The following is a 16144-nucleotide window of genomic DNA, read 5'->3' as shown; positions in this document are numbered from 1 at the left end:
TCGGGTGTGTAGACACAGAGACAGGACTTTGGTAGCCATCATGAAAGTTCAGGGTTTGTTTTGATTCTGACACAAGCAAAAATCGATGATTCTTGGTATTTTTGGTATTTAAAATTGTGTTTATAAATGTATTATTGTTTTCATAATAACATAATGTCATTTAATTAATAGGTGGTCAAGTGTAGTAGTATTTTACAGCGACATTTTTAATTATGTAGAGAGACCGTCATCAGCGTGCGCCACTATGAACAAACGCGTTGTTGTGACGTACATTTGATGTGTCAACATGGCTGCACGCGCTGGAGACAAGCGTGGTCTGAAGCATTTAGATGAATATGAACCAAAACCGGCAAAACACCAAAGAAGTCTGCACGATCAGATGACGGAAAAGCGTCTTGTTGTTGTTTTAGAAGGAGCGACTCTTGAAACCGTAAAGGTAAAAGACAAGGAGGCTCGGTAGAGATATAAACTTTAGTGTTGGACCGGGTGTTGTTCACTTTACATTAATAATAATATTTTTAATAACCATATGTTTCAGCATTTAAATGTGAACGTGTTTCTGTTCAGGTTGGAAAGACATTTGAGTTGCTGAACTGTGATCAGCATAAGAGTATGATTTTGAAGAGTGGAAGAGACCCTGGGACGATTCGCCCTGATATCACACATCAGGTAAAGCTCTCCAGTGTTTGAAATGCGCGTTCATGTTGTTAGTTTTCGTCATCTAAACCATTTCAATATTACCATGCCCATATTAATCCCCATAATACACCGGGGTTCGTTTTTATCGATTTTTTGGAGATGTACACAAATTCTATAGTTTTAGTAAAGCGTAGTTTTTAAAGTTATATAAGATATCTTACTATTTTAATAAAGTTACACCTTTTGCGTTGTCAATTTGGACCAGGACATCAACCGAGGCTTTACAAATTATGTAAGTTATGCAGCAGAATTTATATCCTCCTGGGACCCAAGAATAGACTTTTGTCCACTGTAGTGGACATTATTTTTTAGTGAATTTCTCAGACATCATACATGTCACATGACACAACCTGGGTGTCCTGTAAAGAGCACATTCAGGACTTTTCAGAGATACCAAATGTTTTGAGGTTTCACCATGAAAACAACTTCTCCTTGGTCTTTAAAAATGTCTGACATTAATTTAGTGATCAAATGTAGCATTCTTATGGAAATATGATAATATATTGTAATTATAATTTAAATTGGACTACTTTTCAAATTGTATTTCATAAAACAACATCTCAGGAAAATGTTAAGGGGTTTCAAATAAACAAAAATTACTTTGTTACAGAACAGGGCGTTGATTTCAAACGTGTCCACTGTAGAGGACATCAGGACTTAAATCATGTTTATCAGGCATTTTGTGAGACACAACAAGTGAATATGGAAATATTCCTATGAAATATTAGATATTATTACTCCAATTAATGCCAATTATTACTCCAATTGTTACACTTCTTTTTTCATTAAATGTTGCTCCAAGAACACATTAATGTGCAAATTAGATACAGTGTATAGATACATTGCATTGAATGGGAATATTAATTTATGGCCATTTTACCCACATATTGCATAAAGTAAAATGGTGTATCAATTCATTCCGTTATTTCTTTCATAACATAGTTGAGAATAATCTTTATACAAATTTTGGTTGAAAAAATCCTGAAACCCCCAAATTTATTGGTGATTGAAAAAAAATCCCATTGTTTTTGCCTATACATATAATTTCATGTCATTTTATTTTTTAAACAACTTAGTCCTGGCGTCCACTACAGAGGACATAGCATAACGTATAAATAAAATATTATTTTTCAAAAATGTTTTTTTACCATTTGTTTATTGTGCTCTAAACAGTGTGATGACATGGAAAAAAATTAAATTCACAAAACTTTTTTTGTCTGGGTCTCAGGAGGATATATAATTTATATATATATATATATATATATATATATATATATATATATATATATATATATATATATATATACACACGGTTTTCGGTTTTGTCTCTCACACACTTTTGGGACTGAATTGTGTTGATAAACATTGCAGTATGATAAGTTGATACTGTTCATACTCAGATTATATTCTTGTAAATTTCATATGTATGAGAAATTTTTGTTTTTCTTGCATTAGTGTTTTTTCTGTTGTAATGTAACAGTTCAAATTTTAAAGATTTTTAAAAAGGGCTTAAATTTAATAATATGGTAATATCACGCTATCAGCCAAAACTGACATGTTTGCACATTTACTCATTAGCGAGAAGTTATTGATCACATACAATATTGTTTTAGTTGAAAAAGGTATGACTGTTTTAAAAACTTACACGGTGTCCAAATGGTATGCAGGTTTTGAATGCATTATGAAGGTTAAAAGAAGAAAACAAGCCATCTTCTGATGATTTTGGTCGTGAGATTTTTATTTGTCCCACATCTGTCCTCTGAATGTCACGTCTGCTTTCCCACAGTGCCTGCTGATGTTACTGGACAGTCCTTTGAATAGAGCTGGACTGCTGCAAGTGTACATTCACACAGAGAAGAATGTTTTGATCGAGATCAACCCACAGACAAGAATTCCTCGCACCTTTGCACGATTTTGTGGACTAATGGGTAAATTAACATGGAGGCTCCATTTGCACATTGACTGTAATGTCGGTATTGTAACATGTTACACTATTTTAAGGTGATGTAGTTAGTGTAATTACACAAATAAGAACTGAGTAATATTGATTAACTACATGTATTTACTATATGGTTAAGTTTAGGGTTGGTTACTTGTAATCCAACTTTTGGCGGGAAGGGAGTCTTTATTTAAATAAAAAATTTAAGGGAATTAAAAAATTCTAGGTAAAAAGTTCTAGTTCTAATTGCAGTTGTGAGCTGATCAATTTGCATTATTTGCAAATAATATTTAAATATGCATACATTCACTAATTAATATGCAAAATGTTTCCTGTCTCATTAGAATCAGTTATGAATCATGTATGCATCATGTAAATTATCGCATATTTTCAATTCAAAACGGGAAAATGTGATTTAACTAATAATGACGTGCTCTTCTACAGCATTTATTAATCTTAGTTAATTTCAGCATTTACTCATACATTATTAAAATCAAAAGTTGTATTTGTTAACATTAGTTAATGCACTGTGAACTAACATGAACAAACATTGAACAGCTATATTTTTTTTATTAAATAACATGAACAAAGATGAATAGAAAACTGTAGCCACTCCTGGGCAAAAGAAAAATGGCAAAATATTTAGTGGTCTTTTAATGGTCTTAACCATTTTAATCACAAATCACTAGTCAGGAAATTAGCAAGAATTGCACAAATACTGTAGATAATGTAACTTAGCACGGAATAGCCTTCTCCAACTTGCAGACAGCTTTTTACAGGAAGACTCAGTGTTGTTTCACTCAGTGTTGATGGCTTCAAACAGTTAGTGAGTTGTTGAAAATTGTCTCCTAGTTAGTTTAATGTGAGACCAAATATTCTCTTTAGGGTTCAAATCTGGACTCTGACAAGCCAAAACATGAGACTGATGGACTTGTTCTCAAGCTACTTCTTGGTTGTCTTTGAAATTTGGGCAGGAGCATTGTCTTGTTGAAAAATATCTGATCTCTTTAGATAATAACTTTTTAATTGTGGGAAGCAAGCCATTCTGGAATATTCTCCTATATTTCTCAGCAGATTTTCGAAGACACTTCTCTGGAGCATCACCATGTTTCATTGTGATTATTTACACCACACACAACTTCCCATATTCTGCCAAAACTACATTCCATCTTTGATGTTTTGCTGAGACAGCAGGGGCTTTTAAGTAGTTAATTTGCTTAAATTTTTGGTAATGAACCAATAATTTGTGGTTTAGACAATGAATAGCTTAGTTTAGCCATTTTGGGCTTGGCCCATTTTTTTGCCTAGGAGTGTACATTATTTACTATCATTACTATAGTAAGTACATGTGACTTGTAACAACACCTTAAAATAAAGTGTTACCTTGTAATGCAAAAAACACCTGTAATGCTGTATGTAAATTTAGTTTCCTACAATGTGTCCTCCTACAGTCCAGCTCCTGCACAAGTTGTGTGTGAGAGCAGCGGATGGCTCTCAGCGTTTGTTGAGGCTCATTAAAAATCCAGTGTCGGACCACCTGCCACCTGGATGCCCCCGATTTTCCACATCGTTCAAAGCAGGAGATGCTGTATGTCCCAGAACAATCGTCCCTAAAGATGGACCTGCCGCTATTGTCATTGGAGCATTTGCGCATGGAGCAGTGAGTGTATATACTCTCCATGCATAGAAAATGATTTCATAAACGTGAATTTTCATCACTAAACAGCATACTAAATTCTGTTTCTCAATCCTGATGTAGGTGAATGTCGACTACACAGAGAAGACCTTGTCCATCAGTAACTATCCTCTATCTGCAGCTCTCACCTGTGCCAAGATGTGTTCAGCGTTTGAGGAGGTCTGGGGAGTCTTATGACAAAACCAAACTGATATGAACTGTCATGTTTCTGCCTGATTTAGGGAACAGACCTTTGGACCGCATTCTGTGTGTATGTGTTTCATATGTGACGTCACAACAGAGGAGATTATTTCATGTATTGTAACACAATTTTAACACGCTGCATACTCTTTAAATGTGGGGTATTAAACCTAAACCTTTTTGTATAGGTTTACACATTTAATAATAAACCCAGATTTGCATTTAAATCTGTTCCTGATATGTAAAACAACACTTTTCCTTTTTTTTCTCCTTGCAATAAAATGGAGGTTTCAAATTCTCTTTTAAAATCAGGTACTTCAGCTTTATTCTTATGTTCTTCATTCCCACTAGACAGTCTCTCCTCCTGAGTTCAGTCTCTCTGGACTCTTTAGCTTCCTTTATCTTCAACTTTACTGGTTTAGATGTTACTTAAATGGTTTTTTTTTGTTTTTGTTTTTTTTCTAGGCTTGATGTTTGTTCTTTATTTCTTTACACAGTTGGCACATGTCCTAACAGGACTCTTTTTTTTTTTTTTTTCATTTGAGTTCCTGCCTCAGATTTTGTATGTTGGCCATCTGTAGGTTTTGGCAAATTGCTTTTGTAGTTTTTCTATTATTCAAGATGTTTTTTTTCTCATGTAACAAAATTACAACACCATTTTAGGCTAAATGTTAATGTTCACACAGGAAAAGAACTGAAATCTGATATAAAAGTCATGGAAATGCTTATATGTAGTACTCCACCCAGTTATTACATTTTTCTTTCTGAATTAGTCACTGTCTAGAATAGATGGTGATTTGTGAGAAGCATTCATTCGAGTCAGTTCTTTCCGTTTAACCTGAATAATTCAAATTAATTGAATTCAGATAGAACGATCGATAGATGGAACAATAGAACGATCGATAGATGGAACAATAGAACGATCGATAGATAGAAAGATTGAACAATAGATAGAATGATCGATAGATTGAAAGATCGATAAACAAAGATAGATAGAAAGTTTGAACGATAGATAGTATGATCGATCGATAGAAAGATTAAATGATCAATAGATATAACGATAGATGGAAAGATAGAACAATTGATAGATAGATAGAAGAACAATTGGTGATAGATAGAAAGATTAATTGAATGATCGATAGATGGAACAATTGATAGAAAAGTTGAAAGACAGAACGATCAATAGATAGAAAGATCAATAGACAGATAAAGATTGATCGATAGAATGACTGATAGATCGAAAAATAAAAAATCGATAGAATGGTTGATTAAGAACGATAGAACAAATGATAGATGGAACAATAGAGAACTATCGATTGATAGAAAGATTAAGATAGAACAATCGATAGAAAGAGATGATCGGTAGATAGAGCGATAGATAGATAGAATTATTTATGCAACTTATTTAGGACGCCATAGGACAGACATTCATACCGGACTACAAAATACAAAACTTTTATTAACCAGAAAGCATATGTACATGACGCAGAATGTACATTGTCAGAAGTCAAGCAGTCTTTCAAGAGCTATCGTCCTTTTCTTCTACAGCCGCCAGTGCAGAAGAGCTGCTGGCGTTCATCGGCTCCTCAGTGGAGTTCTCCAGAAGAGTCTCCTCCAGTTCAGCCGCTGATTCCTCGCTCATCTCTGGACCATGGCAATCTTTAGATTCGTCTAGCGCCGATTTCTCTGTGTCTATCGGATCCAGGTAGTGACAAACTGCGCTCTTGCGTCCGACCGACTCCTCATCGTGGAGAGCCAGCACCTCTATGCGGTTAGAGACGGGCTCGTCCTCCTTCCTCTCGGAGAGAAACGTCCGCTGCAGCATCAGCTTCTTCACGGTGTGACATTTGTATTTAAGGGCTGGTTTAGAGTCTGCACCATCCTCTTCAAAAAACACACATGTTCCGATGGCGTCCTCGTATTCTCCAGCGAACAGATACCGGCCCACCTGCATCATGGGCTGCTCGCTGTCGATGTCCACTATCTTACAGGTGCTCTGCCGACTGGACAGTAAATCAGAGCCGATCATTCCAGACAGTTCCGCCACAACCAGCTGCTCCTCCTCCTCCCATTCGTCCTCCATGCCAGTTGTGTTCACTCAACCCTTGAGTTGAAGCTCTCTCCGACAACTTCAAGTTGCGAATTTCCTTCGCAGAATGTGCGCGACGGAAGTAGTAATGTGTGCGATTCATTTACGCGAATCGGTTCTTTCGAACAGTTCGGTTTTAAGAACCGGCTCAAAGACGATAAGCGTTTTACGTAACGTTCACTCGCTGCTGATTGCTGGTTTTAAAGTTTTTAAATAAAGGTCTTTATTGCAGTTTCGTGTGTCCCAGTTCATTTTTTTGCAACCATAATTCAGCTTGAACACTTAGAACCTAAATATAATTTTAATTTTACGTCAGTAAGTACTTAAATTATTTAGTCAAGAAACGTTCTTGTATATTTAAATACAATTTTAAGCTGTTTGTGATATTCGGCTACTGAAGTAAATTCATTTAAACCTCCGTTCACCTGGGGAAAAAACGAGGAGGCAAAAAAATCCACCGATTTAGAAAAGATCCGACTCCAAAGAATGAATCGGTCACGAATCGGGCATCGCTAACAACTTCCGGGAGTCCAACGTGTGCTGCTGTAGTCACATGTGCGCTAGTTCACTGCAGCATGAGAGGCACATGGCAACTTTTGTAAATTAAAGCTACAATTTCTCGGAGTGTTCTAGAGAAGATCGGGATAATCGCAAGAACTTGTTTTTGTTAAACAGTAAGTATCTGTTGGGTTTACAGTTACTACTTTTGTGTCTTAATCGGTTCACAGTAAGCTAGTCTCGTAGTTTGCAGCGTGCTAGTAAATTGTGCGCAAAATACAACCAAATGTGTTCTATCTAAACATGATATTGAATTTACTACAATAATATAAACATAATGGGCCTACATTTTATTGACCTAATGAATATAGTAGCATTAACTTACCAGTGTTACATTGTGGAAGCAGCATCACGCTCCGATCTGTCAATCAAACAGCCAGTTATGCAAGTAAAAGTTGTATTTGTCACGATTACAAGCCATACATCTATTTTATTACAATGGAAGCTTTGAATTGTGTAGATGGTTATGTTTACATGAGAGTGATATTATAACGTTACAGTATGAAAGCCACATGGGACATGCCAACTGGTTTTTGTGTTTCTAACCTTATAATAATCATGTTTTTACTTCTGGTCAAAGCTGTTTTATTGATTGCTTGTTTTGTTACCCCAGAACAACTTTGTAGGTGTCAATCATGGGCAGAAAGTTGGATCCCTCCATTAGGGTGAAAAGAGGACCTGGACGTAAGGCTAGGAAACAGAAGGGAGCCGAAACTGAGCTGTCCAAGTTTTTGGTTGATGGTAAATCACACATACTTTGAGTGATTATTCCATTCATTCATTCATTATTGAGATATATAATGACTGTATATGCATATATTCAAACAGTTATAACAATGGTTATCTTCTGTTCACAGATGAGGGGCCTAAAAAACTTTCAAGCAGAGGAAGAAAACGGTAAAATTCTTTTGATTAGGAGATTTTTTTTTTCCTTAGCTTTCTGATGCTAACTTGTCATTTATTATTATTATTTTAATTTCAACAGAGCTGTAAAGAGAACTCAAGTGACCAAAAAACCCAAACAAGAGGAAAAGCCCAAAAAAGGTATATAAAGGTTTAAAAATGAAACAAAAATGGAATAACTATGTTTCTACACCGTTGAATTTGCAAATCAATTCATATTTATTGCAGGATTCTCAGATGAGAATAGTGAATGGCTCAAACCAGCACAGCGGAAACGAAAGATTGAACAATGCGAGGAAGATGAGGACAGCGACAGCCAATGGGAAGAAGAAGATGATGATGATGATGTTGTAAAGGACTTAGATCACAAGGGAATGGCGAAAGATGATGATGATGATGAAGAAATGGTGGATGACTATGGTGCTGATGAAGGGGATGAACAAGACAGTGATGGAGAAGAGGTATTAAACAAACATTTGTATAGAGAAAATCTTGACCTTTTGTGCAGCATGTCACATTTCTCCATTAAACATCCGGATGTCCCACTACTTTTGATAAATGTGAAGTTTGGGAGCACAAAACACTGTATCCCACAATGGAGTGTGCTTGACTTTCCATTTCTATGAAAGATAACTGGAAGTGATATCAACAGCAATTTTAAAAATGTACAACGTTACAGTACTATACAATATATATTTTAATAATAATATAAAAAAGAGTCTGCATTGTATTCCAAGCATAGCCAATTCCTAATTGTGTCCCATCATCCTTTGCCGTGTCAGCTTCTGCCAATAGAGAAAGCTGCAAGAAAACAGAAAAAACAAACAAGCATGAAACCAGAGAGTGATGATGATGATGATGATGATGATGATGATGATGACGATGACGACGAAGAAGAGGGAAAGAAAGATTTAAAGGAAGATGAGGAGGAAGAGGATACTGTGCAGGCAAATATTGACGAGACGGAGCAATTCAAACTCCCCGCTGCGGCGGATAGAGCCAAGGAAGGTAAGGAAGTCCAACTTTTTTTTGTCATCAAACTACAGATTTCCATAGCCTCTCCCGGATTTAGTTTGATCTAGAGGTGTATTCTAAGTCGCCGCCCTCCGTCTCGCGTGTATCTAGGTCTTTTACTGATGGACTTGCAGACCATCCATCAGAGGATCAAAGATAATGTGGATGTGCTGTCTCACTTCAGTGAGAAGAGAGAGGAAGGCAAGGAAAGATCGGAGTATCTCTCTCTGCTGCGCTCTGACCTCTGCACCTATTACAGCTACAACCCTTTCCTCATCAGCAAACTCATGGACCTGTTCTCTCTCTCTGAGGTGTGTGTGTGTGCTCTTGCTTTTTAGTCTGTAATGATGAGTAACTTGGCATGACAGCCAAGTATAGATGCTTCCTGTTTTTAGTACCACACATCTGCTTCCTCACAAGGTGTGTGGCTATGCTAACGGGATAAAGCAAATGTCTGTCAAGATCTGAAGGGGTGGATGGTCACACCCCCTCCACCTCTATATGAATTGACAGTACATCTATATCAGAACCAAATTCTTTGTTAAACTTTGGAAAGGTTTTGTGTGCCAAATACATTGATATACATTGTATATATTGATATACAAATATAAATGTTCTGTTTCAGCTGATTGATTTTCTTGAGGCCAATGAAATTCACAGGCCGGTCACCATCAGAACCAACACCCTGAAAACCAGAAGGAGAGACTTGGCTCAGGTCTGGAAAGTCTTCTTTTTTAATCTTTTTCCAAAATGTTGTGATATTTTGTATCAGACGCTCCATTTACGCCTGGTTTGTGATCGAATGGTGCTAAATGATATTGGGTTCCAAAACATGATCCAATTACTGAAACCTCATAAGAGCTAGTGGAAAACACGTTACCACATCGAAGTTGTTAAATGCTAGTGTATCCTGATCCACCCGGACATCGAAAAGTTAATGCCCATAAGGTAAACGCCCAGGTGCGTATGTTCCAACTAAGCCTAGTTTTGAAGTTACTGATAACTTTTGTGCAACTAAATATTTTTTGCTTTGATTATTAGTTGAAAAATATTTTATTTTGATGAATATTTACTAAGCTACTGGCGTGCGTGCAGCATCATGCAATAATAAAGGTTTACAGTAACGGATGCGACTGTTAATCGATCGGTCAACGAGCGACGTCTCATGGTTCCATCACAGAGAGCCACAAAATCACTTTCCAGAACATTCTCATTCACAGTTCCATGCTGGTGGAACGCTCTCCCCACCCTCATCCGGAATGCAGAATCCCTGACAACATTCAAAAGACAGCTGAAAACCCATCTCTTCCATGAGCAAAAAAGAAAAGAGAAAAAAAAAACCCTTTCCTTTTCCTTTAAATCCTTGTTTATCGGGCTGATGCTACTCTGAATAATGCCCGAACTTCGTATTTTGAGCACTTCTTGCGTTGTTTTTGCCTCTTCACTATGACTCGCTTAACTTAGTCCTAATTTGTAAGTCGCTTTGGACAAAAGCGTCTGGTAAATGACTAAATGTAAATGTTAATGCGTTATTCGTAGTGACCCATGATAGATTTATTTCACTTCCTTCCTAGAATGAGCAGTTTGCGACATTGCGTGATAAACAACAACAGCACTGGTATTAGAAGACATTCAGCGGCAGACGTGACAAACTGACAATGTGTTTTATTGACATTTATTTTAGAATATCATTAAATTAGGCTATTTATTTAGGAATTTGTGTCACAGTTATGTCAGTATAGCTGCTCGACTCGTCTGTCAGTCGCTACTGGAGGTGTCACATCATACGGCGACATGTTCCGCGACATGTCGTCAGTGTTTCACAACATTGTCAGTGGCACATGCCAATATCCACTGGCACATGCCAATGAAGACTGGATGTGTCACTAAGCCTAGCGACGTGTCATTGGCTTCTGTGCATCAGATGTCATGTCACTTAATGTTAATACCGCCTTGGTAAATGTCATATTATGCGACTGCAAGGTACTTTATGGAGAGCTTATGACGTCCCAGCTACGTTTTGCTTTAAAAACAAATGGTGCACCTGAATAGGACTTTGACTAAAACATCGAGCCTCTCAGATTTTCTGTAACACAGGGACTCCCATTGATTGCATTTTGCAGTGTGAAGATAAATATAACTGCACCTTAAGGTCTTGATGAAATGGAAGTAGCGAGAGGTTTTTGTTTTCTTTTATGTTTTAATGTACGTCCAATTGTAATGGATTGAGTAACAAAAAATGTATGACGTATACTTGGTTATATGCATCAGTTTTAGATTTGATTTTGAGATGTTTGCAGTCAATTGAGGGGGGCGGGGTTTAAGCGGACTAAATGATTGGTGAAGTCCAACATGTCACTAGAGAGGAGTTTATTTTTCACTGGAAAATCCAGTTAGGACATTTTAATTTAACATTACAAGGTCCCAAAAATGTTTTTCACATGCTAATTGATGAATCGTTCACAAAAATAGTAAACTTTCATTTCATGCCGACTTTAACACTCATTTTGAGTACTGTATACAGTCACAAAATCTGAGACAAGTGGTCAGATGAGATTCTTTATTGGCATCTATAGTCCATAAATAACCATTCTCTTCCATAAAATGTTCTTTATCGTAGAAAGGTTCTTTAGATTTTTAAAGTGTTATTTACACTAAGAAAAGAGGTTCGTTAAGACTTGTTCACAGGAAGTTGCTTTGGCTAACCAAAAATGTTTCTTCTTTAGCATCACCGAGAAAACCCCCTTTAGGAACCTTTCTTTTTTTAAGAGATTACCAAGCATCACGTCTGACCAAAACGGACGTTAATAACAGGTGTAAACAAACCCAAAATGCCATTGACGCATGTCAGTCTGGTTCACAAATGATTCCTGGTTCTTATGACTTCTGTTTTTTTAACACAGGCTTTGATTAACAGAGGAGTAAACCTGGATCCATTGGGGAAATGGTCCAAAACGGGGCTGGTTATCTATGACTCTTCTGTTCCCATAGGTCGGTTCCAGTGTCATTTCAAAATAATTTTTTTTCTTCTTTCTTAATTTACTGGTGATTGTAAGTGTTAATTGTAATTCTCTCTTTCATACAGGAGCAACTCCAGAATATTTGGCAGGCCAGTACATGCTGCAAGGGGCATCATCATTTCTCCCTGTAATGGCGCTGTCTCCCCAGGAGGGGGAGTCGGTGTTAGACATGAGTGCCGCTCCAGGAGGCAAGACCACATATATGGGTGAGCATATGCTTCTCCATGGCAGTCACACCAACTGCTGTTTTTGTGAAGTGGCTAATCTCAGAGTCTTTTTATTTTTTTTGGCACAGTTGGCACCAAAGAATAAAAGTCATGTAGAAATAATGCACATGCTTGCCTTTCTACAATGTTGTGTTAAAAAGCAAGCATCAGGAAATGATTCTGGGGTGTCTAAAGCCAAAATGTGTATCATTTGTGTGATGCAGCTCAGCTCATGAGGAACACAGGCATGATTGTGGCTAATGACGCAAACGCAGAGAGACTGAAGAGCGTGGTGGGAAACATCCATCGTCTCGGTGTCACTAATGCGGTCATCTGCAACTATGATGGCAGACAATTCCCAAAGGTCCGCATTGTCCGTTTTTAATTTAGAATATTTCGTTTTCAGTTAACCATGTTGTCATTAAAAATCATTTTCTGCTTTGTTTTTGGCATCATTCCCCTAAGCAGTGTCTAATCTGAGGCGTTTCATTTTGTGTTGTAGGTGATGGGAGGTTTCGACAGAGTGCTTTTGGATGCTCCTTGCTCCGGTACAGGAGTCATTTCCAAAGATCCAGCAGTTAAAACCAACAAGGTGATTCTGTTCTGAAAGTCACCCGTTTTCATTCTTTTGGCATTTGATGTTAAAGTTTTTAAAGACTTCCTTCAGCCTTTATTCTGAAGGATTTGTTTAGTTTTTGCACATCCTCCATTCAGAATTCTAAAGTATTTCTCTCTTTCTCAGGATGAGGCTGATATTCTTCGCTCGGCTCACCTGCAGAAGGAGCTCCTCCTGTCTGCTATCGACTCTGTCAATGCTGATTCTTCAACTGGCGGATACCTTGTTTATTCCACATGCTCTATTATGGTGAGTTAACCAATACAGATTCATTTATTTTAGCCTCTGACATCCAGTGCGCAGAACATATCGGATATTTTATAAGTCTTATTTTTTGCACTTTAGTAACTGAATAGTAATTTCAATAACTGCAATAAACTATAATTTAGGTCTATAGATTAAAGCGGGAAAAAACCTTTACATATGTAATTTTGGTGATCAAAGGTAAGTTTTAAAGGATAAAATTAACTACAGGGGTACTTGAAATTTTAGTTTTATATATTAAAAATTAGATTTGAAGTATCCACTACCCTTACTACAAAAGTTTGGGATTGGTATAATTATTTCATGCTAAATTAATCAAAGCACAATTTAAAAGAACTATTTTCTGTTTTAAAATGAATTTTCAACAGCCATTACTCTAGTCTTAAGTGTCACATAATCTAATTATAAATGTTGAAAACAGTTGTGCTGTTTAATAATTTTTTGTGGAAAGTATGAGACAGGATGATTTGATGAATAGAATGTTCAAAAGAACAGCATTTATTTGAATTAGAAATCCTTTGTAACATTATAAATGTCTTTACTGTCACACTTGATTAATTTAATGCATCCTTGCGGAATAAAAGTCTATTTCTTTAAAAAAAAAAAACCATTATATTGACCCCAAACTTTTGAATGGTAATGTGTGCCCAAGGTGCTTTTCAGGATTCTTCAAATGTTAATATCTCACATTTTATGAAAATATTTGTGTCTCAGAGGAGACTGCAAGCCATTTGAGTTTGACGGGAACAAATGACCAATTCCTTAGTGGCCAGCAATCATAATACTTAAGAAATCATACCCTGAACATGGCTTTCCACATGAGACGTTTTTTGGTCTGGAAATAATGAATACTTCAGGGGCCTGAAAGTGTTAGAATCTACAATAAATATTTTACTAACCTTTTAGGTCACCAACAACAAATAAGCAACCTATGAACTAAATCTTGTTGGAGTTGGTACAGCAAAAACCTTAATTGTCTGATTTGACATGGACTGACTCAGATATTGCATTTGAAACCAGATCTTTAGTGCAACATTTAAAGGAAAGGTGGAAGAGATGGATGGAGAGTAATTGTTTGAATCATTGTCTGAAAACCTACTGAAATGTCTGGATGATTGCATTTTATGTCCTCCTAAATATTCTAATTTTAAGCGAATTTCTTATGAAGATTTGATTTGTCTTCCCCATAGGTGGAGGAGAATGAGTGGGTTGTGGACTATGCTCTAAAGAAGAGGAATGTTAAGCTGGTCCCTGCTGGACTGGACTTTGGCAAGGAGGGATTCACCAGGTAATGAGGCCTTATTTGAGATCCATCTACAATAATAAAGGCTGTACTCCCAGAAATTGAGTTACGTGAGTGAGTTTGCCAGGGAAAGCGTATTAAATAATGCACATCTCTTTTCCACAGATTCAAAGAGAGACGTTTCCATCCCTCTCTCAAACTGTCTCGCCGATTCTACCCTCACTCCCACAACATGGATGGATTTTTTGTGGCCAAGCTAAAGAAGCTGTCTAACACAATCCCTACTGCAGCAAAAGAAACAGGTGCGTAGTTATTTCCCATGGTTTCCACAACTTTTTTTTTTCTATCTGATGTTAATGTTTTGAATTTATTTTTCAGAAAATGAAGAAGAATCTACAAAAATGGAGACTGCAGCCTCGTCGGAGCAGATCCAAAAGCCAGAATCTAAGGAACAGAAGCCCGCTTCAACTAAAGCGAAAAGCAACGTGGGCAAGAAGCAGAAATTAAAACAGAACAAATCTGAGACGCCCATCATCACAAAGAAAGCTGGAGTGAAATCTGAGAATAAGAAATCTGATGGTCCCAAAAAAGCCAAAATTGCCAAGTTGGATGGTAAAACTTCCAAAAAGGTTGAGAAACCTGTCAAAAAGCAGAAGGTAAAGGAACTGAACGGAGATTCAACGAAAGAGGTGGTAAAGGAGAAGAAAAAGGGGAGCCAGTTTGAGAAGAAAAACAAAATGAAAAAGAAGAACTTGAAGAAAAGAATGGGGAAAAACAAATTTAAGAAGTTAAAAAATATCCTTGGACAAGACGAAAGTGGCCAGTGAGATTCATTGCTATGAATTGACATGGACCTGTATGCTCAGGACTGGGGTCCGTCAGTGGTTTGACACAAAACCGGACGTTTAACCAATCCCAGCCTGCTTTTGAGGACTCAAAGATCATCCTTCAGAAATGTACACAATGAGTTTGTGTATTTATCTTGCTTCCCAATACTTTTGTCAACCTTATTGCTTTACCGTGAGGTTTTCTTCAACCTTGTGGTATGTGTTATAAATGTATACTGTCCGTTTTAATGGATTTTGTTTTGAATAAGAAACATTTAACTGAAATGCTGCCAAGGAATGAGTATGTGGTCTGTTTTCTTCCCTCATACCCAATTAAAGAGAAAGTTTCATAAACGGTATGGTGTCTGAAAAAGCGAAGTCTGAAACCTTAATGTACTTTGGTTATTGCCTTCCTTGGGAAGAGAATATTAACCTGACCTTTCCTTTCAGCCTTTCAGAACATCACCTCAGAAATCGGATCAAAAACTGTTGAGGTAGAAGTGAAACTTTCCTTTGAGCCTGAGTGCATCACGACTGCTATACAGCAAAGCCTATTGACTTCACTTTTCACTTCCACTTCGCTTCGCTCCCGCCACAGAGCATTTATCAACGCGCAAAGTTTTCTTCAGGTTCAAATGGCTGAAACGCTCAATAGATGAACTCCAGCTATGTGCGATCTTTCTTCCCACCCTTTTGGCCCAGTGCCTGTGTAGTCATGGTGACGCACTTATCGTATTGTGCATCGTGAAGCCCTGAGCTCGTAACCTCCGAACTGCGATGTTTTCTCTCTGCTTGCATGAGATCCTTCTGTCTCCACAAAAGATGGCCCAAAACACCACAATTATCACCACTTGTTCCTCCCAGAGCTGTTAATTCTGTTGAAATGAAGC

The 16144-nt window shown here is 37.2% G+C and overlaps 3 protein-coding genes across 3 annotated transcripts; 2 read left to right on the top strand and 1 right to left on the bottom strand.

The window, feature by feature from the left end:
- The first annotated feature begins 133 nt into the window (after window positions 1-133).
- Window positions 134-4812, top strand: emg1 (EMG1 N1-specific pseudouridine methyltransferase). Its single transcript, XM_079893666.1, has 5 exons — window positions 134-436; window positions 568-669; window positions 2486-2627; window positions 4090-4298; window positions 4398-4812. Exons 1-5 carry the CDS (start codon window positions 287-289, stop codon window positions 4509-4511), a joined length of 717 nt encoding a protein of 238 aa, XP_079749792.1. The 5' UTR covers window positions 134-286; the 3' UTR covers window positions 4512-4812.
- Window positions 4813-5953: 1141 nt separating this feature from the next.
- Window positions 5954-6827, bottom strand: gtf3c6 (general transcription factor IIIC, polypeptide 6, alpha). Its single transcript, XM_079893667.1, has one exon. It carries the CDS (start codon window positions 6595-6597, stop codon window positions 6034-6036), a length of 564 nt encoding a protein of 187 aa, XP_079749793.1. The 5' UTR covers window positions 6598-6827; the 3' UTR covers window positions 5954-6033.
- A 300-nt stretch (window positions 6828-7127) lies between these two features.
- Window positions 7128-16144, top strand: nop2 (NOP2 nucleolar protein homolog (yeast)). The gene is made up of 16 exons (XM_079895657.1): window positions 7128-7277; window positions 7775-7902; window positions 8019-8058; window positions 8147-8205; window positions 8293-8525; window positions 8847-9072; window positions 9190-9389; window positions 9704-9793; window positions 11982-12069; window positions 12164-12304; window positions 12529-12668; window positions 12807-12896; window positions 13047-13169; window positions 14375-14472; window positions 14593-14729; window positions 14806-16144. The coding sequence occupies exons 2-16, from the start codon at window positions 7797-7799 to the stop codon at window positions 15252-15254; spliced, it is 2220 nt and encodes a 739-aa protein (XP_079751783.1). The 5' UTR covers window positions 7128-7277; window positions 7775-7796; the 3' UTR covers window positions 15255-16144.

Source organism: Squalius cephalus (genome assembly GCF_949319135.1).
Source record: "Squalius cephalus genome assembly, chromosome: 15".
Lineage (NCBI taxonomy): Eukaryota > Metazoa > Chordata > Actinopteri > Cypriniformes > Leuciscidae > Squalius > Squalius cephalus.
This window is presented reverse-complemented; position numbering and strand designations above follow the sequence as displayed.